General features: G+C 38.7%; 3 protein-coding genes across 7 annotated transcripts in view; 2 read left to right on the forward strand and 1 right to left on the reverse strand.

The window, feature by feature from the left end:
* IRSp53 (Insulin receptor substrate 53 kDa) overlaps window positions 1–24,848 on the reverse strand; it is a 566,313-nt gene that overhangs the window by 84,614 nt on the left and 456,851 nt on the right. The window lies entirely within an intron of this gene.
* On the forward strand, window positions 1,145–10,040 carry LOC109040585 (cathepsin B-like). Its single transcript, XM_072296702.1, has 6 exons — window positions 1,145–3,066; window positions 4,136–4,360; window positions 5,489–5,616; window positions 6,668–6,897; window positions 7,969–8,085; window positions 9,439–10,040. Exons 1-6 carry the CDS (start codon window positions 2,947–2,949, stop codon window positions 9,696–9,698), a joined length of 1,080 nt encoding a protein of 359 aa, XP_072152803.1. The 5' UTR covers window positions 1,145–2,946; the 3' UTR covers window positions 9,699–10,040.
* Window positions 11,997–19,073, forward strand: LOC109037266 (cathepsin B). The gene is made up of 6 exons (XM_072296701.1): window positions 11,997–12,258; window positions 13,829–14,053; window positions 15,028–15,155; window positions 16,586–16,812; window positions 17,908–18,024; window positions 18,581–19,073. Exons 1-6 carry the CDS (start codon window positions 12,136–12,138, stop codon window positions 18,892–18,894), a joined length of 1,134 nt encoding a protein of 377 aa, XP_072152802.1. The 5' UTR covers window positions 11,997–12,135; the 3' UTR covers window positions 18,895–19,073.

Raw genomic sequence — 24,848 nt, forward strand, 5'->3', positions numbered from 1 at the left:
TTCGAAACGTGACGTAACAAGTGAGGATTTGAGGCAAATTTTTTTAAACCCCGCGCTAAAGATCCAAGGCAGAAGTTAAGTTCGAAAATAAACGCCATTTTTCTCCTAATGATGATTGCGAAGCGACTTTGTGAGTACATATTTTCCCGATGACGATTGATGAATAACGGAGTGAGCACTCTACTAGGCAAGTTTTTGCAAAGTAAATTAGGGTTGCTGAATCAATTACTCAGCGCTTAGCAATCTGTCATCAATGGGCAAATCTAAGCGTTGACTTTCGAACATAACTTCACGAAAGATAGAAGGGTTGCCTCTATTATGATACTCTTTCGCAGCTAACCTCCATTGATTGTTCGTAACTTTCTGCAATAACAAACTATACTGAAACATTTGTCGACTTCTTGTTTGTGTTCTAGTGGTATTGTTTTCATTACGTATGATTACTGTTAAATAGAACTGTGCAAATAGCGATAACTAATACAGTCGCTTCCGGTCCATAGTGACGTTATTATGTGGCAATAGTGTTGTGATTGTTTACTTCTCCAAATGTTGAAGTTTGTGATTGTTTACTTCTTCAAATGTAAAAGTTTTATAAGTGGAAATTTTGACTGTCAAAATTCACACCACCTCTAAGACGACCTCTCGGGTTTGGCTCCTCTGATGACAACCTACCCTATCACGTCTTGAAACCAACATGGATCAGGTTTTTTTATTTTCTCTTGATTTTAACCCTTGAACACCCAAGCCGAGTCAAACTGACCCGAGGTTTGCTAAAAAGACGTCGGTATATGTACGAGCTTTAGATATACGTCTACAAATGAATCGTGAAAAAGAACCAGAAATCAAATTTAAAAAAAAGTGTCAGGGATTTCGTTTGCAAACTACCCATAGAAAGTCCAATCTGGCTCTAATTGACCCAACTACCTCTTACGGGGTACGATCTTTTAATTTAGGTCTGGAAATACATCCTGAAAAATAATCGGAAATCAAATTGGAAAAAAAAAAAAAAAATAAAAAATATTGTGCTAACACAGCCGAAAAAGGAAAAACGTAATCGGACCTCGTTTTTTAACTTTCCTCTCGAATCTGAGTGGCACCTCATTGGCAGCATAGAGCGAAGCGTTGCGAGTTTACGCTCGGCCATCGCGCCTTCAATTTTGCAGACGCAACACGGACATCCATCGAGTACGAATAGTTGTATCTCTGCGCCGTCGTCAACGCGCATCCGATACCTTGCTCTACTTCCATATTATGTTGGTTCCGTTTGTCTTATTTGTAGTGGTGATTCAAGGGCTACGTGACCAACACAGCCGAAGATAGGAGAGCTGTAGTTGGGCCTCCTTTTTTTACCTTTCTCCCGAATCTTAGCGAAATTTCATGGGCATACATATAGCGGAGTGTTTTGAGTTAGCCCTCGGGCCATTGCGCCTTCAATTTTGCAGATGCTACACGGACGTCCATTAGGCACGAATAGTTGTATCTCTGCGCCGTCATAAACAAACATTGAGGTGTTTCGTATTTTCGAAATTTGAGAAAAGTTAAGGATGAGTTTGCTCAAAATATGCAATGATGTGTCCAACTCAATAACCATTTTCTACAAAAAAAAAAAATAAAAAAAAAAAAATAAAAATACAGAGAAAAATAAATTAGAGGTCAACCCTTAAAAAGCGGGGCAATACAATTACTTAGGTAGTCCACATGTTCTGGTTGGATCCATCGAATGTTTGCATCATTGAATGACGAAGTGAATGTCACAAACAAACAAACAAACAAACACAAACAAACATTGAATGTCTACATTAAAACCTAATAAGTTTTTTTTCTGACAAGCTCTAATCCCTACTCCACACGAGCGCTTACATTCTAGGGTCTAATTGGATAATAGACATGTTAAGTTTTAACATACACTTAACCTTATGGTGACTGAACCTATGCAATCAGAAATACGATGTAACTTGAAGGTCCTCTGAATACATAGCGTGGATGTACCGTTTTTAACTGTGCACAAAAAGATTTGACACCCCTCCCCCCTCCCACGCCATTAAAAGATTAATTCCGAGAGGCAAAGAATATTTGTTCGAAAATTGACAAAGGAGGTAATGCATTTAAATAATGTAAAATATTACGAAGTTTGGACGTCTTTGTAATTAATTTGTGTTGGCAGTGCTTCAAATTCCTGCATTCCATAATTTCGTTATTACAGATGCTGATAAAATACCGATGAATCAAAGGCCAATTTTGAAAATGGAACTTTAACGATGCAAGTCCTAAATCTTCTTCCTCCTAAGATCTTACTTTTTCTTCGAAGGAGAACGCGAGAACCGAAAATCAGTAAAGAGGAAGACGGTCAAAGAAAAAACGTTTCTACAGAATTGCACTTTGATTCGGCTGTCTTACACTTCAATTTTCTATACAGACCGAGGGAAATGTAAATTAATATTGAAAACACTACGTGTTTTTGAAAACGAAAGGAGGAAACAAAAATAAATCAAGACAACGACCGTAACGGTAGAAATGGACATTTATGCGGAACGGCGAACATAATTTGAGGAAATTCAATGAAAGACAAAAAATTGGGTTAAAATTTTGAGAACAATCGCGCCATTGAAAAAACATTGTTGCATCTATAAAAACATTTCGACTAGTTAAAAACAGAACTTTCATTTTAGCTTATTTGTGTTTGCCTTGTATGCCTCGCGTGGCATGATTTCAGAATCTTATTTCGCGTGATTATTCTGAGAAATGCAACGAGGAACACATCTTATTATCCTCCTGAGGTCAAATTGACATTGAAAAGACTTAATTATTTTTACTTTTCACTACCGATGTTTAAACAACCATGAATCTCCCAGAAGAATACCTTCCAATGGTCTATCTTTCGTCGATTTGGACATTTTCAAGAACGCTAATTTTTTGATCAAACTGTGGTTGAGTTATGGGTCCTGAATGAAACACGTCATCACTATACTTTGCTTGATCGCAAGACTTGACGCATCACCTACCAAATTTTTTTTCCTATCAAATGCATTCATCGAAGAAATAAACTCGAAACAGGACTCCTGGGAGGTAAGTGTCATTTAATACTTACACAAGGAAAAAAGAAAGAAGAAAAAGAGGGGGGGGGGAGATTGACCACACATACTTTCGTATGGCTACATACATTTGGCTTCACTGGAAAGAAATCGGACGGATAATAGAAATTTGTTATAACAACGATATACTGGAAATCGATAAATCTGTTCTTGGAATCAGTTGATAAAAATCGATGTATGAAATGAGGGCGAAAACAAGGAAAGAGGAATGCATTGAAAGACCCTCCGAAAGACCAAATAATAACGAATCGATTTTCTATTTCGTAGACTTTAACTGTGGAGTTCATCCCACTCTTTTCTGCATAGAAAATATCGATATATATGAGACCGCCCATAAAGAAAAAAATCTTCGTTTTGTCAAACTAAAACTCGAGCCAATGCTAACCCTCTAAAAAGGAATATTTAGTGAATGTTGTAGCACCATAGAAGTGCTAGAATCTCCGATCCAATCAGCACTACGGTTGGGAATGAGCAGGTCAAAAGACTTAGTTTGGGGACAAAAGCTACTTAAAGCTTCAATTTATCATGTTCGATGCTTAAAATTGTCGTATTACGTTCTCTGTGCTGCCGTGCTGGGAAGAACGCCCTATGAGCCATTCGGCGTTGCCACATTTCTTTCGAATAATCATGAATTTTCAGGCACCTTTATGAATATATCTCTCCTGATTTTTCAGAAGATTTCTTTCCTAATTCAATTTAAAAAGCCAGAAAATTTTAAGGAATTATATTTATCACTTTATTCAAAAATAACAAACTGAGAGGAAATTTGGCAACATTCGAATGCTAACACGGCGTTTTTACAGAGCACGATAGTAAGGGCATTATGATAAACTGAACTGCTTGTAATTTATTCTTTGGGATACTGAGAGAGAGTCAAACATCCGTCAAAATATTTTACCCAATTTCAAAATAATTTATCTATTGCAAAATGCTACTCCAAAGGATGGAGGTCCGCTTTCTCGTAAAGGGTCGGAAACTATCTTTTTGACATTGGGGAGTAACTTTGTCCCCAGTTAGACGTGGGATGATTCTGAAATTTTCAGGCTGGAAGAAATTTTGGTGAAGATGTGTCGTTAGTCGAGCTGGGACTGCTGACTGGGACGTTCATGGAGGGTCGAAAGAAGGAATTGCGGCTCGTCAAGACATTCGATCCAAAATGGCCGGAACGAGATCAAATACCCAAAAACTTCGACGCCCGTCAAAAATGGCGTAAAATGTGCCCCAGGATCGGAGAAGTGGTAGACCAAGGACGCTGCGGCTCTTGTTGGGTAATATAAAGTAGAAATTATCCTTTCATTGCACATGCACATGCATGTGACGGTTCACGGGTAGTTTACCTCTAGTCCACAGATGCTACATTTTCAGTAAGGGACTAGACCCAAAAGTTGAATTTAAACATTTCGACAAAAATTGCTTTTTAGTATCAAAAGAATTTAGAAATTGAATTTCTCCAAAAAATGTTGGGTTAAATTCATTATCGAATCAATGACGGAGAGCGCACACTTGCGGAATGGGGCACTAGGTAAGGTATGAATTAACAACCACGTAAACTGATTTCTCTCGAAAATGTCATGAGGAAAACGAATCGCACAATGGGAAGTCTGAAAATTGAACCCTAAAGATATGAGAAAAAAAACAAGATATGAGTCTTAACAACTAACACTAGTTAAATGGCAAAAATATAAATGACGTCAATTTGTACGGCCCAACTTCCATTTGATGTATGTTGAAAATATACTCCTTGATATCTCGTTCATGATTTTTTGTTCCCGGAATTCCCAGCGTGTAAACAGTTTTTTAAGTATGACTTTGAAGAGGTTACGCCTCCTTCTAGTTCAGATTTGTTTAGTCGCCCATTGATACGGTAACTCTGAGCTCTGAGCAAAAATCGAAAGGTATACATTTAAATAGCGTGTTCTCGAGACTATACGTTCTTTGAACTGCGAACTTCAACCCGGCTCAGTTACCGGGTTTGATTGAACATTTTGAGGCTCCATAGACCCCTGTGTTTGCAGAATACACGCTTAAACTTTGGTATCAATAACTAAATATTACGTTTCTGCGGATTTAGGTCGATCCATTTCCCGTGATTGGTCTCAAAAAAAAGTTCAACTTCTAAATTTTTGATAGAATTTTAATCATTCAACGAACTACACCGCAAATTGGTTAAACGCAAAAATCATCAAGGACGAGGCGTGAATGATCGATTATCGATATGTTCCCATTTGAAGCTATGGTAAAAGATCGATTATTAAGGTGTTTGTTGGGAACACCCGGTTTCTCGATCCTTTTCCATAGGTTTAAATGGTAGATCAATCGATATATCGCAAAGCGCTTCACGCCACTATAAAAATGTTAATCAGGACTGAAAAATACCTCTTTTGTTACGATTTCAGGCCATCTCTGCGGCTGGCTCTTTTACCGACAGATACTGTATCGCCACCAATGGCAAGCATCAAATGCGGCTATCAGCAGCAAATGTTCTCTCCTGCTGCCATGACTGTGGTGATGGATGCGACGGAGGGTAAGGATCAGTACGATATATATCGATTGATCTGCCATTCAAACCTACGGAAAAGTATCGATAAACGTGCTCACAATAAATACCTTGATGATCGATTCTTTACCACGGCTTCTATTGGACAGATAATCGATAATTCACGCACCACCCACAATTTCATGGAGTTTCAATGCAGGGAAAACAAAAGCAATTTAAGCGATAATGAATGAAAAAGTAATTCTGTGATTTCGAGTAAAATAATTTAAATTCCTTTTTCATTCAACTATCGCTTAAATTGCTTTTGTTTTCCTTGCATTGAAACTCCATGAAATTTTACCCCTTTGCTAGATACCCCTCCACTCCATGCGGCATGGAAAATCTACATTTTTGGTCGATATTACCAGAAATGTATAGAAAGTTTCTTTAAATAATCGTCTCTTCCCACAATTATTGGGTGGGATCACGCAATGTCATTTCCCTCCTCCATCCCATCACGCAGGCTTGGATTCTCACCAACCCTTTAAGTGTACCGGAATTTCTGGACGACTCATATATGGACTGCATTTTGCAATGTCGAGCTATAAATTCTAACTCATCTGAAAAAAACACTTATGTGCATAGAGAAACTAATAGCACGTACATTGTTTTTAAACCGGGCCGCAATTTATAGTTCTTAATCGCAACATGTAGTCCAGATGACGTCGAGATAAATCTTATGCGTTTGTGCACATGATATCGCCTCCTACGTAGCTGGGAAAAACGAAAGAAAAACCCTATACCAGGTGAAAACTGTTTTCCGCCGTTTGTTTTTCCAATACATGTATGGCTGAAAATTTCGAGTTGAATTCATTTGATTTCACCAGTGGCGTGGCGTGAATTGCGATGTATCGATTGTTATGCCATTTAAACCTATATTAAAGAATCGATTTTTAAGGCGTTCGCAGCGAACAATCTGTTTATCGATCCTTTTCCATAGGTTTAAATGGCAGAACAATCGATACATCGCAATTCGCGCCACGCCACTGCATTTGATTTCACGTGAAACTAAAGTAAATATTGTATTTATGCATCACAGGTGGGAGCATTTGGCTTGGGGCTACTTCAACAAGCACGGTTTACCGACCGGTGGTAGGTGGAACACGACGGAGGGCTGCCAACCGTACAACATCCCATCTCCGTGCAAACGCAGTTACAACAGGCACTGCCCTTACAAAACCTGCCCAATGTACGACGTAACGCCAAAATGTCAGACTCGATGTACCAACGAAGCATACGGAAAAACATTGAGAAAAGACCGCCACTTCAGTAAGAATGAATACAGAGATAATATATTAACTAACTAACAGAGAAACAACTAACAACAACAAACAACTGTTTTTTTTAAAACTAACTAACAAGTCGCTCTTATAGCACTTCTGTGCGCTCTACGACACCCAACCGCCACTGATAGCGATCCTGCCAGAGCTCCTCCGGCTGATTGCATCTCCTCATTTCCTGCCTTATTCCCTCAATCCACTATTTGGCAGGGCGTCCTCTGTGCTTTCTGCCGGGGGGAACCCAATCCAGAACCTTCTTAGGCAACCTATCATTTGGCATCCGTTGCACATGACCACCCTGGTAAAAATTGGCGATACGAGCTGCGTTTTAAAATACCATAGGAGTTCTTATAGCCGACTAAAGAAGGCTATTGAAAATCATATAGCTGGCTGTAGAAAGTGGAGCAAATCATATGGCCGGGCTATACGAAGCAATAAAAACTTATGCAGCCGGGCTATAGTTCCTATCGCCGGGCTTTACATTTTATCGCCATTGGCTATAAAAGGCTATAAGACATTGTGTAGAAATTCGTGTGCTTTGGAAATCATTAAGTTTGATACGGAACTACCATAATATTTACAAAACACACATTATATTTTCCTTTAAAACATATTGTTTTTTCATCAATTAAAATGAGATGGTCCATACAGAGTGTGCAAACATTTCAAAATCATGAGTTGAAAAACGCTGACTCCGCGAGATTAAATATTAGAGCCTAACATAAACCGGAGCGGCGACGCATTGGCGCCTACAAACCTAACAGGGATACTTCACGCATTGCGCGGCGACGCACTGGCGCCTACAAACCTAACAGGGATACTTCACGCATTGCGCAATGCGTGAAGTATCCCTGTTAGGTTTGTAGGCGTCAGTGCGCATTGCGCAATGCTTGAAGTATCCCCTTAGGTTTGTGGGCGTTAGTGCGCGTTTCGAGCTGGCAAGCACGCCGCACCGCAGCGTGCCATAAACTTGCCCACAATTAATAGGTCAGGGTGTTAAAATGTAGAGCAATTTGACATCAAGTTGCCTTCGACGTTCAAGATATTGGTTTTTTTTCAGGTGGAAAGGAGTACGCTCTGCCAAAAGATGAGAGGGCTATCATGAAAGAAATCATGACACATGGCCCAGTGACAGCAGCTTTCATAGCGATGTACGATTTCCCACATTATAAAAAAGGTAATCTCGACTGGACCGAACCCCCGACACGGAGAAAAATCTATGGCTTTTTAACCAATTACTGTTCATATGGATCACCACTAATAGTCGAAAATGAACTAATGATTCTTGGTCTGTGAACCATACCTACCAAGGTATCTCGTGCCATACTAAGGTATACCATCACTAAGGTATATGTGCTATTATTATACGTTGCCATTACTACGATTAATGGAATACTATTAGTATACACTCATTGTAAATGGTTTTATAAGCCATAGCTTTTCCTCAGTGGAATATGAAACTGTAGCGAGAGGTTCAGGGCATTTACAAGTTAGAATTAATGAGCATGCGAGAAAGTAGGAACTCAACGATAATTTTACCACGGTGAAGTTAGATCATCTCATTTCAGGGCATGATTTTAGAAGGCAACGACTAGAGTTTCTGTTTCAATAAATCTCAGGGAAACCAAAGAAACATACCTGAAACATACGCAAAGAAAATATAAAATTAAAGCGGGCCATATTTTTCGATGGAGGAGAAAATCATGTAAAATAAAAATAATGTGATTCATTTTTTCAAGGTAAGTGCCTTGATAGAGAGAGGATGAACATCTTGCTCCTCCACTTTCCATAGAGGCGGAAGCCTTAACGCCTACGAATGGTGGCGCTTTGTTTTAATTTTTGAACCTACAACAACAACAACAACAGGATGGGAGGGCGCGGGGGATCGTTGCCAACTTTTGACATCGCTCACCAACCGCACTTACTACCAAACTTAGTATACCTAGATGATGTTTCTCAAAATTAGCACACAATTAGCCGTTAGGCAAATACGTCGTAATAATACATTTGAGCAAAGTTATTGCTGCGACATGCAGATAAAACGACACTTTAAGCCATTTTGTAGTTACACTTACTTACAACGTCCGCCATTTTTAGGTCCTAAGAGCTCCCTACAGCTCAAGATGGAGGAGCCAATCAAAAGTGATGTGGCGACATACTCTCTCTATCAAGTTACAATAGTTCAAGGTACGCTGTGGTATGACATCGAGCGACACTGTCGTGCTAAGGAAGAACGTTCCTTATGAACATTCGAGAGTTGCCAAATTTCCCTTGACAAAACATGTATTTTTCACGACATTCATGCACATTTTTCTCCGAAATTTGCAGATATTTTAGATTAAATTGCGTACAAAATTGTCTGAAAATTTTGGGAAAAAATACTCACGATTTTCCTTGCAAATTCGGTATTTATCGAAGGAAATTTGGCAACGTCTGATGGCTCATACGGCGTTCTTCCTTAGCACGGCAGAACAGACCCATATACTACGTCTGTCAAGCGACTTCTTACACTGATTGACATATTTTCTAGGAGTCTACATGCCGACGGAGGGCGCAGCGCCCCTTGGTGGGCATGCGGTGAAGGTGATTGGATGGGGAAGTCATAGAAACAAACCCTATTGGCTTGTCATGAACTCGTGGAATCAATATTGGGGCGATCGCGGCGTCGTCAAGATGATGAGGAACCATCCTTCGATCAATCTGGAGGATGAGTGTTGGGCTGCAATTCCAGATCTTAAAAGGAGGAAAACCTGCGATGACGAAGTAATATGGGACGACATCTGGGATTAGAAGACATGACAACAGGCATGAGCGTAAATTACGACTCAGATAGTGAAAATTTCGAAGCCTTAACACAGAAAAATATCGACAGTGAAACTCTTTAAGCCACGTATCTCGTTTGCGGTGTTTCAAAATCTCCTCTCCCGTTGTATTTTGTTTTAAATTAGAACATCGCATCATTATTTCTTGAAATTTTCACCGAACATTCTTCGGCACGGTGAAGAAAAGTCACAGAAGGTAACAGTTGACGTGCAGTAGCTCCTCATGCAAATAATAAAGTATTACAGGATGTCTGCTACGTCGCAACCCGAGATATGCGGTTTGGGAGTTACACTGTCGATATGAAATCACGGTTCATCATGCGATATTTAAAGGAGAATATGAAGGAAGAGGAAAAAATATCGATAAAAACAAGTTTAGAGACACGCAGGGATATTATTTGGGTGTAAAAAACAATTGAGCTGGCGAGAAAAATTGGCTTAGACGTTCATTACGATTTTAGGAACACATATCAATTAACCATATTGTAGTAGTAGTTAATTATTTATATATTTACTCGTATTCTGTATAATAATACCTACAGTTTTAGTCGATACATCTTTACTTTTTTAGTGGTATATAAACTGAAAGATTTCTGTTCGAGGAACCAAATATTTTTCAGCTCAATTCGATTTAAAATCGATCAAACACGCTATTTTCCTCAGACATCGAAAGAAACCATCCGCATGAGATATAGTTGAAGTGCGAAACTGAGGCGGCCCCCCTTTACAAAACGAAGAGTTCAGGAGTAGCTATAAATACGCCTTCCAGCTTTTTATAAAGGGGATATGATTATTTTTCGATGGAATGAATTCACGAACTTTCAAATGAATACATGTCTTGGAACTCGATATTCTGAAAATGCCACGACAAATCCTTTGTAAATCATTCAATATTTAAACGTAAGCCTCCCCAGCATACTCGAGGTTTTAAGATCAATAGGTCAATGAGAAAGCAGTGCGTAGAAGTATAAACGTATGATATACAATGCAAAATACGCACAAACGCACATCCACATTGACAGAACTGGGTCATTGCATGGCTGTATCAATTTAAGTTTATGGACTCAATATTCACTATCGATCAATTCACTTTTTTGTACCCATTTCATTTCTCGAGTGCTCTTTCTTCAGATATGGGGCATCTTAACACGTGCGCTATTCTTACAGATAGAGATTCATATGGGGCACAAAAACAAATAAATAATATCCGTGGTATAGCTTCCCAAAGAGACTGCAAAAAGTCAACAAGTATATTACTATCTTGCTAAAAAAGAAGGCCGTAAGAACATTTTGATTTTTCTGGATGCCTCCGGATGAATTTTATAATTTGGGAAAAATTATAATTTTTTTTTGAAAAGTTCTAGATAGGTACGTTGGATTCAATTGCGAATAACATCTTCCAATGGAGATGTTGCAGGTGTGAGGAATTTGCGATTTGACTGTTGATTCTTATGTAAAAGTTGGCAAGAAAAACGATGGTGCCACTGCTTTTCTCTAAAATCAACTCCCAAGCTCAAAAAAAGCTCTCAAGTTGAGGCCAAAATGGAAGGGATATCCCACGCTAACCTGAGAGTCCACCTCTACATCAAGACAAACTCTCCATGCAAAGATAGGGAGCAAATACATTGACAGGGCTGCCACTTTATTTGGGGACTCAAAAAATTGAAAAAAACGCACCTAGCATCTCTGTAAAGATGTTTGCCTTTGAGGACTAGAGCCCTTCTCTTTGCATATGGTCAGAAATTTACTGAAAGGAAAGATGAACAAAAATTGTTTCAGACTAGAAAGAATATCAGTCAGAGGCACGTACTATACTAACTTTGCATCGTGCATAAAATCATCATAGACAGAGACACCACTTCAATATTTCTTGTATCTTCTGAAAAGACTTTGATGTGAACGCACGCTTTACTTTGCAATACTCCGTTTACTTTACATTTTCAAGAATTATCAGAGGGGTACCTCCTTCATTCAATCTCACGTGCAGATCATTCTCAAACAACGCTAATCGTTCTCATATCGCTTTTCTGGAGCACCTAATTTTCTTAAATTAGAGACGCAAATTAATGACATCAAAAAAGAGCAGAGCTCTGTGGATTCTTCTTCTTTTTTAAATTTCTGGAAAAGTTGAAGTAATCAAGTGCAACTACTTAAAAAACACTCCATCTGAGCGTCAGCACTAAGAATATTCAAGTAGTGTGGAGACATTATCTTCAATAAATTCTTTTTATTATTATCGAGAGGGTCTCAAGTTAAAGCATTAATAGCTGAAATCAGAGCGAATGTCTTCAGACCTATCTCGTGCTCTCAACTGAGAGCACCCATTGTGAATAAATTTACCCATAATTTTTTAAGAATCAATTTTGAACTCATCCCTAAAGATCTGAGGCCACACCAGTGCCAAAATGAAACTCATTATCCTTTCTGCGTGCCTTTTTGTGCAATTAAGTGCTTCTTTTGCTAGTGATGCTCATTTTCTGTCTGACGATTTCATAGCGGATATCAACTCTAATCAAGACCAATGGGAGGTAAGAGCTTTTCTTGTAGTGTCAGTAGCTATGTGTTAATTAGTCTTGTCGAAAACTATCGTAACCAAAGATTTTTTCGCAGAGGAAGAAAACAAAAACTTTACATCATGAACGATGCGTCAAATGTATGTAAACGAGGGCATTAATTAAATGCGTTAAGTGCCATGGCCAAATTTGGCAACTCTGTTCATATTTCATTGAATGCATGAGTAAATTTAATAATAAATATTTTGAGTTTCTGTATACGTGATGACCTGAGAAGGTGATTTTGGCTGTAAAAAAATTAATTGAATGTTAGTTTGTGTGAAGTAATTCATGAGCATCAACTATTTTCCAAGTTTATTTTCATTAACTCAATTTAAATATTAACATGGTAATTTTTGCAAAGAATGAGAATAGGGCCCATACAGGTAAAATTTTCTTTAAAAAACACATCCAAGTTTCGAAAATTTTGGAGTCCTTGTAAGACAAACATATCACCGCAAAAGATCAAAGTCAAGCTGAACAAATTTTTTTCCCCCTCTATTGTGTGAAACTTAAGTGGCTCTGAAGAAAACTTCAGCGAAGAGAAAAAAACACTTCAGATCGAGAAACTCAAATACGTTAATTTGGTGCTTGATTTGATTCAAGTGAATTTAATTTTTTTATGAGCGGAGACTTAGACTGGATAATCCGAAAGAAGCTATTTTTTTTTTTTTTTTAAGAAAAATTATTTGAATTTGCAAGTTTCTTGTGTAGCCACTATTTCACACGTGGAATTTTGATTAGGAAACATTCATTACGGTCCTTTATTGGTTATCCTATCTAGTGGTTCAATTTTAACCCTGAAACAAGAAATCTGAAACAGGTGCACAGAAAAGCGCTCGCTAAAAGTGTGGTTGCACCAGCCAGAGGTATGGTTGAGTAAACCATATATGAAGGACTTGGAGGTCAGGGCGCGTAAGTGCGGTTTTTGCTATTTCGAGAAATATGTGCTTGAAGTTTCCAGAGATACGTAGATTCTTAAGGCGGAGAGAAAGTTCAAACTGGCTTTCTAATGCTTAAAAATTGGTATTAGGAGGCGATTTCCTCACAGAATATGAATTAAGACTACTTTACTTGAAAACATTAGAAAACCTCAATTTTTTTCAAAAACTGCTTTTATGCGCATTTGTCCTCCAAGCCCCATTTCTTATTGACTCAACCATACCTATGCATGACTGATGTGATAACACTTTTAACTAGCGCCCTAATTTATCTGTCAATAGGGTTAAAAACCGTGTGAAGCTGACCTTTTGAAGAACAGATAATTTAACAGGGTGTCTAGTAAGTTTTTAATTTTGAAAAATCCTGATATTCCCCTGATTTTTCCTGATATTTTGTAAAAAATTCCTGATTTTTTCATTTTGAAAATTCCTGATATTTTCCTGATTTTTCTCGACTCCTGGCACGGTAGGCAAAAAGCAGTAAGACTTTCTCCGCTGAGGAGATTCGCGTAAGAAGAATTCCTGATAAAACGTCCGATTTTCCTGATTTTTTCCGGTTTTTCCTGATGCTAGACACCCCGTTTAAAATGTTTTTTAACTTGCAGGCTGGCAGAAACTTCGATCCGAATACACCTTTGTCGGACATAAAAATCCTCCTGGGTGCAATAATGGAGGGTAGAGAGAAGAGACCGGAGATGGTTAAGACTTTCGACCCGCTGTGGCCGGAAAACAAGAAGATTCCGAAGAGGTTCGACGCCCGGAAGAAGTGGCACAAGAAGTGTCCCAGGATCGCCGAAGTTCTCGACCAAGGACGCTGCGGCTCTTGCTGGGTGAGTCGTCTTAAACTTCAAGCAGCCTTAAGGGTAATAAGATGGATGACGTCATCCACAGAAATTGTTAATGGACCACTAGACAGGGCACGAATTGGAGAATTCTGATACACGTTTCATTACCGAAATTTCACGTATAACACGATGCGCACAATGAAAATTACCGAAATCAACTCCTCACGAAGATATTTAATAATTCTTGGTGCGTGAATTCAAACCACCCGCTCAAGAAAACTCAATGTTCTGCGTGATTCACATCGCGCGCTAAACGGTATCATGACAGTCTCTGCGATATAAAAATCTGGCAACCTCAATCTTGACGTTTTGGCTCAGTTATAGCAAGTTGTTCATGTTCATAGTTTGAACAACACATGGTGGGAAATGAACATTGCTCGATTGAGAAGCTTGCGGAAACCGTTGTAGTGCACGGTTTGATTCACGTAGAGCTTCGAGTTTCTTGTGAGCGGGCAGTTAAAATTCCTCGTAACCAATGTGAAATAAAAACGTTAATATCTTCCTTAGGAGTTGATTTCGGTAATTTTCGTTGCAAAAATCGTGTTCTACGTAAAATTCTGGTCAAGAAACATGTATCAGAATGCTTAAATTCGTACCTTATCCAGTAGTCCATTCTATTGTACCCCTCTTCTTTTCCCTACCTATTTGTGCACGACTCTATTTCCCTTAGTTTGACGCTGACACGTGGGATATTGGGGAAGGGACATTGATAGTTTCCTTCCAGAAATACAGTGTCAAATCTGTTATGGATCCAGGGGGGCATGGTAGCATGGCCCCCCTCGGGCCAAAAAAGGAAAAAAGTGGAAAAAGGGGAGGAGAGGGAGAGAAAAAACAGTTAAGAGGGAACGGATGGAACACTTCAAACCTATTCTTTTCGATTACTAGCAGATGTGGCGTGGTTTTTGACTGAACCTAGTTGAATTAAAAATAAAAGCTGAAACAAAATATTTTAATTGCAGGCTATCGCTACGACGCAAGCCTTCACGGACAGATACTGCATCAAAACAAAAGGAAAACACCAGATGCGTTTATCGACCGCCAACATGCTATCCTGTTGCAGCGAGTGTGGGTTTGGCTGCAGTGGCGGGTAATTTGCTTCACTGTATTGCTTCACTGTGCTTTGCGATGTATCGATTGATCTGCCACTACAACTTATATAAAAGGATCGATAAACAGGGTGTTCGCAACCAACACCTTAATAATCGATTCTTTACAGCTTCAAATGAGGAAATATCGATAATCGGTCATCAACGCCTCGCCACTGATTCTGACACACAAAATTATAATTATTACACGCTGTGTACCTCTCGCAGGAACAAAAACTAATCGTGGCTAATCTTTACAAATATCAAGCGCCTGAGAAAACAGTAAAATTCCCAAACGGGAAAAATTTGACACACCCATAGATGAGAAGTTCTGGAAAGTAAAAAGGCTGATCGAGAACACAACGAGTTTATTTTTAAAAAATGTATATGTTGAGATACACTTTGCGATAAAGCTTCAAGTGAGTCATATTTGCTTTTGAATGAGTCCTGGTCTAACTAATTTGAACAAAATCTCTCTTTTCAGATGGTTTCTTTTCAAATCGCAATATTATAACAAACCCTCCGTGATTTGTAATGATATTAAACTCTCAAGCTGCACTCAAAACTTCGCCCCTCTGACGTAAGGGCGTATCTCTTTTCCCGCATGGGTCTCGGAAAACATGGCGTTATATGGACAACAAGGTTCCCATGGAAATTGAGATACGCCCTTACGTCAGAAAGACGATGAGAAAGGCTTTGACAATTTAACTAACAACGTCAATTTTGCAACTAAAAGTACTCAACTTTTAGGAGCAATATCACAAAATCCAATTTATGATGGGATTTTCATATAAACCTAGGAATTTTGTTTAGTTCCAAGCTTTTCTGATCTAGCTGTTGCTTGCAGCGAGGACTAAATGGACCACTATAACAATTCCCTAATTTTATCGTAACATTAATGTTTTCTGTCCAAATAACCGAAGTTTGCGGTCATGAAAGCCGAGCTTCGTTTCTGATCACTAAAGTTTTTGTTAGCTATACTTGACTGTACATATAGACATGTATTATTCACTATAAACTTCGATTATTTGACCCAAAGTTTGGTTTCTAGGAGCGAAAACTTCGTGGACCGGTAACTCCGCTGTTTCATTTAGTCACTGGAAAAAAGTCTCTTTGATTCAGAGTCTAGACTCTAAAAAAAATTGACAAGAAGAAATACTCTTGATTCAAACGAGTTTTTGCTTGAATTCAGAGTCATGACCGCTTCATTTAAATGGATTTACTTTTGACTCAAGCAAAAATCCAATTGAATCAAGAGTGTTTTTTTCTCGTCAATTTTTTTAAGAATCAAGACTCTGGATCCAAGCTACTCTTTTCCCAGAGACCTGGGTCCGGTTGTTGACGTTTTTCTTGATTAAGGCGCATGAACTGATGAAATAAGCAATAGTTGCTTAAGAATGAACACTGACCAACAGGAATTTTAAAATTGCAGATGGGAAAATCTGGCATGGAGCTACATCAAAAAACACGGTCTGCCGAGTGGGGGCAACTGGAACACATCGGAGGGATGCCAACCTTACAACATCCAATCTCCGTGCAAGTACAGTGGCCAAGACAGCCCATACCAGCCTTGTCCGGCTTCTCACGGTACTCCTGACTGCCAGCATCGTTGTACAAACGGACAATACACCACGGAATTGAAAAAAGACTACCGTTTCGGTGAGAAAAAACTCCAATCGTTGTTCATTTACGTCACATCAATGTGTTATTCTTTTGGCACTATGTTATACCGATGGCATACTCTAAGTGCTCGATGAAGAAACGCATGCAAAATCTTCGATGATATGACCGAAGCTCAGTGGCTCAACTAGAAATTCTTCAAGGGGGGGGGGGGGGGGGGCGGCATTCAATGACGTGATGGTAAATTCACATTATTTTGTGTGCGTCCCTCACGTCCCTGACAATATTTTGTCTGCCCTCCAAAAGTAAAAAAAAAGGTACAATTAACGATGCTGAGGGAGGGGTGGTGGTGGTGCAGACCCCCTCCCTCTTGTCCACGCCACTGTCGAAGCTTCGTATTATTATCGGTCGATAATCAGTTTCGAACAATATCCCCTACGACTTTAATGCAGATGTATTACACAAGTAAACATAAAACATTATCAGTGATTTTCAGAGGTAGGAAATGCCAGATTGCGATACGTTCCGTTTGCGTCCCTTTACAAAAAAATGCATCGGAATAAGAGGGTTTCGCGGGAAGAAAAAATCCAGCAACACTGCCTTTGAATCATTGATCACTGAAGATAAGGTGGTACCTGTGATCTGAAAATCATTGATGACGTTTGATTTTTATTGGGGAGTTAACTTTTCTTCGAAAAAAATCGGTCAGAGCAAACATTTTGGAAAATAGGGAAACTATCGATCATCTCTCAGGACTGCTATGGATAAATATTATTATAATTGAAATTTCATTTTAAGAAACACAGAAAAGGCAGACATTTTGAGACAAAAAAGAGAGAGAAAAGTGAAAGTTCTAAAAACAGGCAAGTTTTATATTCGGTGAAAAAAAAGCGTCATTCATTGAATACTGCAAATACGTACTATTGTGTACGAGAACTAAGTGACAATAGACAATGATTAATGCTGATGGACTTCTGGATCACACTGTATATTCTGTACAACTTTGGCGGAAGCACGGTTTCATGTTGGCGCTTTTTCTCATCAAAGGTATTTTTGACGAGTATCTGAATACCCGATCCATCGATTTAAATTCTACATATTTTATATTTTCGGACATCTGTTCAATCATTTCAGGTAACCTAGCATATGCACTGCCCAAAGACGAAAAGGCCATAATGAAAGACATCATGGCACATGGTTCTGTGACAGCCGCTTTCAAAGTTATGGATGACTTTCCCAGCTACAAATCTGGTATGTCACAGCCTGTCAAATAGGAATATTTTTCAAATATCGAGCAGTGGCGGGGCGTGAATGATCGATTATCGATACTACCCCATTGATGTTATGGTAAAGAATCGATTATTGAGATGTTCGTTTCTAACGCCCTGTCTATCAATCCTCCCCCATGGGTCTCAATGACAGATGAATCTATATCGCAAAGCACGTCAAGCCACTGATATCGAGTACCGATTACTAGTAACTAGATTTTTTGAAAATGGTTCAGATAATTGCCTGTCGTAATACACACCAATGAACAGGGCACACAATTTTAAGCACCGCGATGTATGTTTTCCTATCGATTTCTTTTAGATTGGCGCAATAAAATTTGTACTTTCAAAATTCAATCGCGTGTAAGAAGACATTGTTTTTTGTGTCATCCAAACTCCCGGCTTTTTTGGAAAACCAAAGGAGAGGGGAAAAATTAAATAGACTAAATTTCAGAACTAGTTCCACGCATTAGAAATAAGATTTCAAGAAAAGAGACCCGATTCTAGGCGTCTAACTCATTGTCCAATTTGTGTTGCAGGGGTCTATGAGCCAAGCCCCAAGTCTCAGCCAATCGGTGGCCACGCGGTGAAATTGCTCGGCTGGGGGGTGGAGAAGAAAGTTCCCTACTGGTTGGTGATGAACTCCTGGAACGATTACTGGGGTGACCACGGTCTAGTCAAAATGAGGAGAAACCACCCGCGGATCAGGTTGGAAGACGAAGTTTGGGCCGCCGTGCCAGATACAAAGAAGAGTTACGAGGATGGCGTAGCTGATGAGGACTCGGAAGATTTCGAGGCATTAGAGGACAGCTCAGCCGAAATACCGAATGAAGAGGAGGAAGTTGAAAATTGAAAAATGAAAAATCCCGGATAAAAACGGAGACGGTATAAAAATCCAAAACAAAGAGAAAGAAATGAAGCTATCTCACTCAAAAATTTGGAATTCATCTAGTGAATCATGACACCGTAGATCAAAATTCCGAATTTTGTTATGCTTGTACTTTTTAAGATTATATAAATCTGTCTCCTGAACCTTCTTATTCATTTTCCTGCCTGCTACGTCCTACGTATTGTTAGTTAAATGGGCAGTGGTGATTTTGCAGATTAACAACACGTCTTTTCTTCTTTTAAATCCATTGAAAATATCGATTTTAGGTGAGGCAAGCTGTCTCGCCAAGAATCGATTATTTTACATACATGTAAATGGAGGAAAAATAGTAGTGTCAACTTTTAAAAATCGCCAATTTGCCGCTACAAACAGGTATTTGACTTTTTTCTAGGCAATGTCACATTGTCACATACAGAGAGCTCATTTAAAGTGGAGGCTGTGTGTTTTGGAAGTCTAATTTTTTGCTAAAAAAATGAAGAAAAGAATATTATACCGTTAAAATCGCATCTTTAAGTGGTTTTTTAATGCAAACTTCTGAAGTAATATGATATTTCCTTGCTACACCAGTAATTTTTTTAGTGAGGAGGGAGGAGATAGTTCTGAAGGAAAAACAAACCTGAAAGAAAAATTTTGCAAGAATAAAACAACACACTATTAAAAATCACACGGACTTACGGATTTACGTCCTCGAGATCGGTATTATCTGGGAACATACCTGAAACAAAGTAAAAGAAAAATGAGTTAGCGTGGGGTTGGCAAGTTACAAAGGCTCATAAGTAGCAAATGTTACCGAATCAAATAAAGGCGAACGTTGCATGCAAATAATTCACAGTGGCAAAAAATGATGTCTTATGTATTTGCTTGCATCGCGAGAAACATTAATTTAGGATTCTGAGGCTTCGAAAAAAAAAGTTGGCCCCCGCCCCCCTTGGGGGGGGGGGCGGCGCACCCCGAAATTTTGGGGGGACCAAAAAGTTGCTGCCTTAAACCGAGGAACATTCCCAAAGTTTCGAACTTCTATCTCAATTGGGAAGGGAGGTACAGGGGTGGTAGGTATACCTGGTAGGCTGGTAGGTGGATAACCCTGTATTTATTTTTAATTATTCATATTTATTTATTTGTTTATTATCATATTTGTCATATTTATTTATTAATTTAGAGGCTAGACAAACAGGGTCACGGCCCTAGTCAAAAGGTAGAAGAAGAAGAAGAAGAAGAAGAAGAAGAAGAAGCTTGAAATCAATTTTTACATTAAAAAACACATTTTTAGCCTAGAATTGTAACTACCAAGGTTGGCAGCAAATGAAGCAGATGATAATGAGCAACCGCTCTTTTCCATTCAGTGTCGCCGCCATTTTTTTTGTTCTTAAAGGTAGCCGTGGGACCCAGCATGCCTCCTCTCTTTGCAAAGGAGTGCAAAAAATGCTTTTGTTCGAACGCGAAGAGAGCAGGGCTAAATATCGCCTTCAAATGAGTGAGTATGCAATGTCGGTGACCCAGGTGTTAAAATAGTTGCTCGGAATGTCGTGTTGTCATCTTGAATCTACGAGTTCGTGTTTGATGTATTCAGTAGTCGCGGCCGCCTTTCCGCGAATTTTCCTGATCATGTATGTTGTGTTTTTGTGTCATATACCACGGTTATGGGATGTTCTTGGCTAAAGGGAGAAGTATGGTATGAATGCGCAATGATGAAACTGGACTACCTTCAAAGCCCCTGAATCTTTTCGAACAATTTATATAAATTTAAGGGCATTCTCGGGATCTTTAAAACTCTTGCGACCCAGTGTTAGACTCAGCATTATTTACCGCCTTGTTAAAGAAATAAATGTGAAAAATTTCAACTGATACGACGCGGGAGCGTTTCTGACCAGAAAATCTCACTAGGTGGATCCTTCATCTTCGTGCTGCCGCACGAAACGCGCGCTGACGCCTACAAACCTAACAGGGATACTTCACGCATTGCGCAACGCGTGAAGTATCCCGTTAGGTTTGTAGGCGCCTATGCACGTAATCAGAATTTAGCTATAAATATGGTTTTGGAGTTTTAGGTTTTAGTCGCTCAGTCCTCTAACACCGAAAAACGAGATTAAATATTTCTGAAAGGCAAAAAGTTTGAGAAAGCTGTGGGCTGTCTGTGGGTTTTCCAATTAATGCTGTCGAGGTAAACGTAAGCTTTATAATTGCTCTCAAAATCGGCGGTTCCCTGTTCGATTGCCCCATGAGGGCACTCGAGGAATGAAAAAAACTGAGATAGTAAGGGTCAGAGGGTTGTAGCAGAGAGGGAAAACTCGGCATACCTCTTAAAGCCGTATTTACCTTTTGTGTACTCGCAGTTTTTGAGGCTGCCAGATCGCGTTAAAAATATCACTTTTAATCTTGCTACAATGGGCTTCCTTTGTAATTGAGGGGTTTGAAGGATAATGCGCTGAAGTGCAGTTTTTGGGATTTCAAGAAACACGTTAAACACGTATTTACGTTAAATACGTGTTTTAATTTTCAAAATTACACGGAGCCTTGTGGTGGTGAGGAAGTTTAAAACCACTTTTTTTTTTGCTGCTTTACAGTTGGATTTTAGGCGTGATTTTTTACAGAATACACTTCCAAACTAGTTTCAGTTGAGTTCAAGAATATCTCGATTTTTTTTTAAAAACTACACTAATACGCTTTGTCCGCGAAGCTCCTTAATTGTTAAACACTTGATTTCGAAATTAAAAAAAAAAAAAAAAAAAAAAATTGCATATATTGAAAAATAAGTTTTGGGTATCTTACCAGAATTAGACTTCATTTCGCAATTAGAACTAAAATTTCTGGCTCATCCGTAAAAACACTTCAAAGCAAAGGGAAACTAATGGTACATGCGTTCTTTCCAAACTGAGCCAAGATTTGTAATTCCTAATTGTAAAATTTAATCCAACTATCGTTCATGGATTGCGAGATCCTCTCATTAAGAAAGGAAAGTGGCTTCCTTTCAAATATTTCAGGGAGATCGATGAAGCTCTAAATGCTAGGATCAATATTTCATATTAATTCTTTTGATACAAATAGTAAAAAGATATTATTTTATCTTCTTTAAATTCTTTTAGTAATATAATTGGTCTGACTTTAAATTCAAAAGTGCACGATTTGGAGTTGCTAAATAAATAAGATACTTTCTTTGATTCTGTGACATCATTTAGTGGTAAAGGCGGCAATCCCATCCTTTAACGAAACCTTTTCACAAAAATTAAGATCCTCCAAAAAGCCAACACTCACAGTGATCGAATGATAAAACTCACCGTAATTTCTTCAAAACAGCAACAACGCAGAGACTCCTGGAGGGAGGAAAAATAACATTCACCATGGGATTTTCCCCTGAACTTAATGTACTCTAATTTACTTTTCGACCTTAATTTACTCCATCTTTTCCGAGAGTATTTCTTTTTGCGATTGTATTTAATTAATTCCGCAGAAAAAAGTATTTCAAGGTACTTGGTCATTAAAAAGGTTGTTGCTGAGCCTTGGAAAAATTATTGGAGCGGATTAAATGTATATAATAAACTGACTGAAACTCAAACGGAGACTTTAAAGAATGGAGAGGAAACAAACCTCTATTCACTTTTGATCGAAACATGAATGGCATTTGATACATTTTCACTTGTCAGCGGAATTTGAAGGGCGTCAGTTCCGTTTCGAATTATTTATGGGCAAAAGCGACCTAAGGTACACGCTAACTGGAAAAATTGCTTCTTTTCAATGATTTTAAGAATGATAAAATTATTCCAGACTATCAAAACGACGGCAATAATTTGCCTCAGATCCAATCACTAATATAACCGGTTAAGGATACGTTTTCGACATGTTTGGAGCAAATAAAATTAGGCGCCTTTTCTTGCTAGGCCAGTAAAGTGCGACTATCTTTTAGAGTTACGTACGCAAGGGCACCGATACCGAAGTAATTGGATTCCTGGCATTTGAGGGCAACATAGCTGTATAAAAAATTGAACTTCAAAAATCCAGACTAGAGGTAAGGAAGGCCTGTTGGAAGTACCTCCTTCCCTCTAGATTTCTCAACGAAGGGTTGTATTAAATGAGAGATTTGTCGCACAAAAATGAAGTTTCAGCCAAAAGGAGCTCTCCACCTGCAGTTTTTACAGTTGAAGTTTGAATCTTATTCTTCACTTTGAAAAGACTAGAGCGAGGACATGTCTAATGCCTTAATCTCTAAGGAAAATCAATAACTTCTGTGCAGGTTCCTGACGAAATACAGGCCAATTAATAACCAGCAGAAAAAAAGGAATTCTCAGGAATAATTGTTGGGAATATTCTTTGGGATGTCGGAATTTTTTTTTTATTTTATTTTATTTTTTATTTAAAATACACCTTTATTTATAGACATACTTCATCAAATTCCTGGTAGTGAAAAAGGGCTTTATTCTGATTTAAGAAAAACACATAGAAACAGTAAAAGGAAATAATGAAGTAGGCAGCACAGATTGAATGTCACCCTGGATCGCTCTGGAGGTTCATTAAACGGGTGAGTTTGTTGGTTGCGTAAAGGAATTTGACAACGTCCGGGCAGCTGTTAGTTCAAGATGTTGGCAACGAGAGCGCTGTCATTCGCAGGTGCTTCAGGAAGGCACAAAGATTCGGGCATAGAAGGAAGAACTTGCGTCAAGGATAAAAGGGGAAAATTAAGGGAAAATTAGAAAACTTGGGTGTAAAAGGAACTAAACAACGCCAGCTAGATTCTGTTATCATACCATTCGCGGATGTCTTCTGCTGTGCTTTTTACAACTTATGATTAAAGGAAATACATTGAAGGAGTATCTGCACTGACACTTTTAGTGAGAGAACCTCACCTCGGAGATTGCTAGGGGGCAAGCGCAATTTTAAAAACAAACGATTCGAGCACAATATGCAGCCACCATTTGAGATGAATCATGATGAGAGAAAAATCGTGTGAGAGGCTTAGGTACAGACAATTACAATAAATAACCTGCAAAATGGACCGACATTTTGTAAAAAAAAAAGCTAGGTAATGGTTCAAAGTCAAGCAAAGGAATGTTTTATCCTCAAAAGTGTGCAAAAAGTCCTGCAAAGTCGTAACTCTTTACGATAACGCTCGTATCGTAAATGTCGCAAGCGAATGTTGATTTTCTCTTGTCATCGTGGCTGTTCGCCTCTAAAGGCAACTGTGATTGTTAATTTGTCTAGAATAATGAATAGTTAACTAAAATTACTGTTCACCTATAATAAATAGAGAGAGCAAATGCATTTTGCATCGTGCGCACAATAGAGAAAAGAAAAATTTATTATGTGCAATTGAAGTTGCTCTTTGGAATCTTATTATTTTCAGCTAATCTACAAGAATCAAGCATCAAAACACAATTATGCGACGAGCGCATTTGACCCAATTCATACTAAAAATATACTCTGATCAGATGGAAAAAACAAAAAATGAGGCTGAAACATGATTATCATCGGACACTGCAATCCGTATCATGTCGAGAACTTCTGCACACGGTAACAGATCCTCAAAAAATGGAATCAACGTCTCAAAGCCACTTAAAAAGATAGGGTGTGCGGTAGCGGTTTACCGAAACGGATACACACTTCTCAAAGGTGACGTCCTCAAAAGGTCAGCCGCTCAGAGGGGCAGACAGGGAGCGAGCGAAGCTGCGGCTAATAAAAGCTCAAAGCTTTAAACCAATTCAGTCCGAGGTTGTCAAATTCAAGACGTTTTCACGCATCGTTAAAAAGTAGTAACTTAAGTTGATAATTACGCCTAATCCTAAATAGACGGAAATCCCTAAAAGGTTTAGAACTTCCAGAATCACAAAGTTAAAAATGTCCGTGTTTAGAGTTACTCTGTGTTACTTCTTGGAATCAACCCGAGGCTGACGCGAAACAATTACGAATTTTCTCAATTGCCATCCAAT

This window comes from Bemisia tabaci, chromosome 2, assembly GCF_918797505.1.
Source record: "Bemisia tabaci chromosome 2, PGI_BMITA_v3".
Taxonomy (NCBI): Eukaryota; Metazoa; Arthropoda; class Insecta; order Hemiptera; family Aleyrodidae; genus Bemisia; species Bemisia tabaci.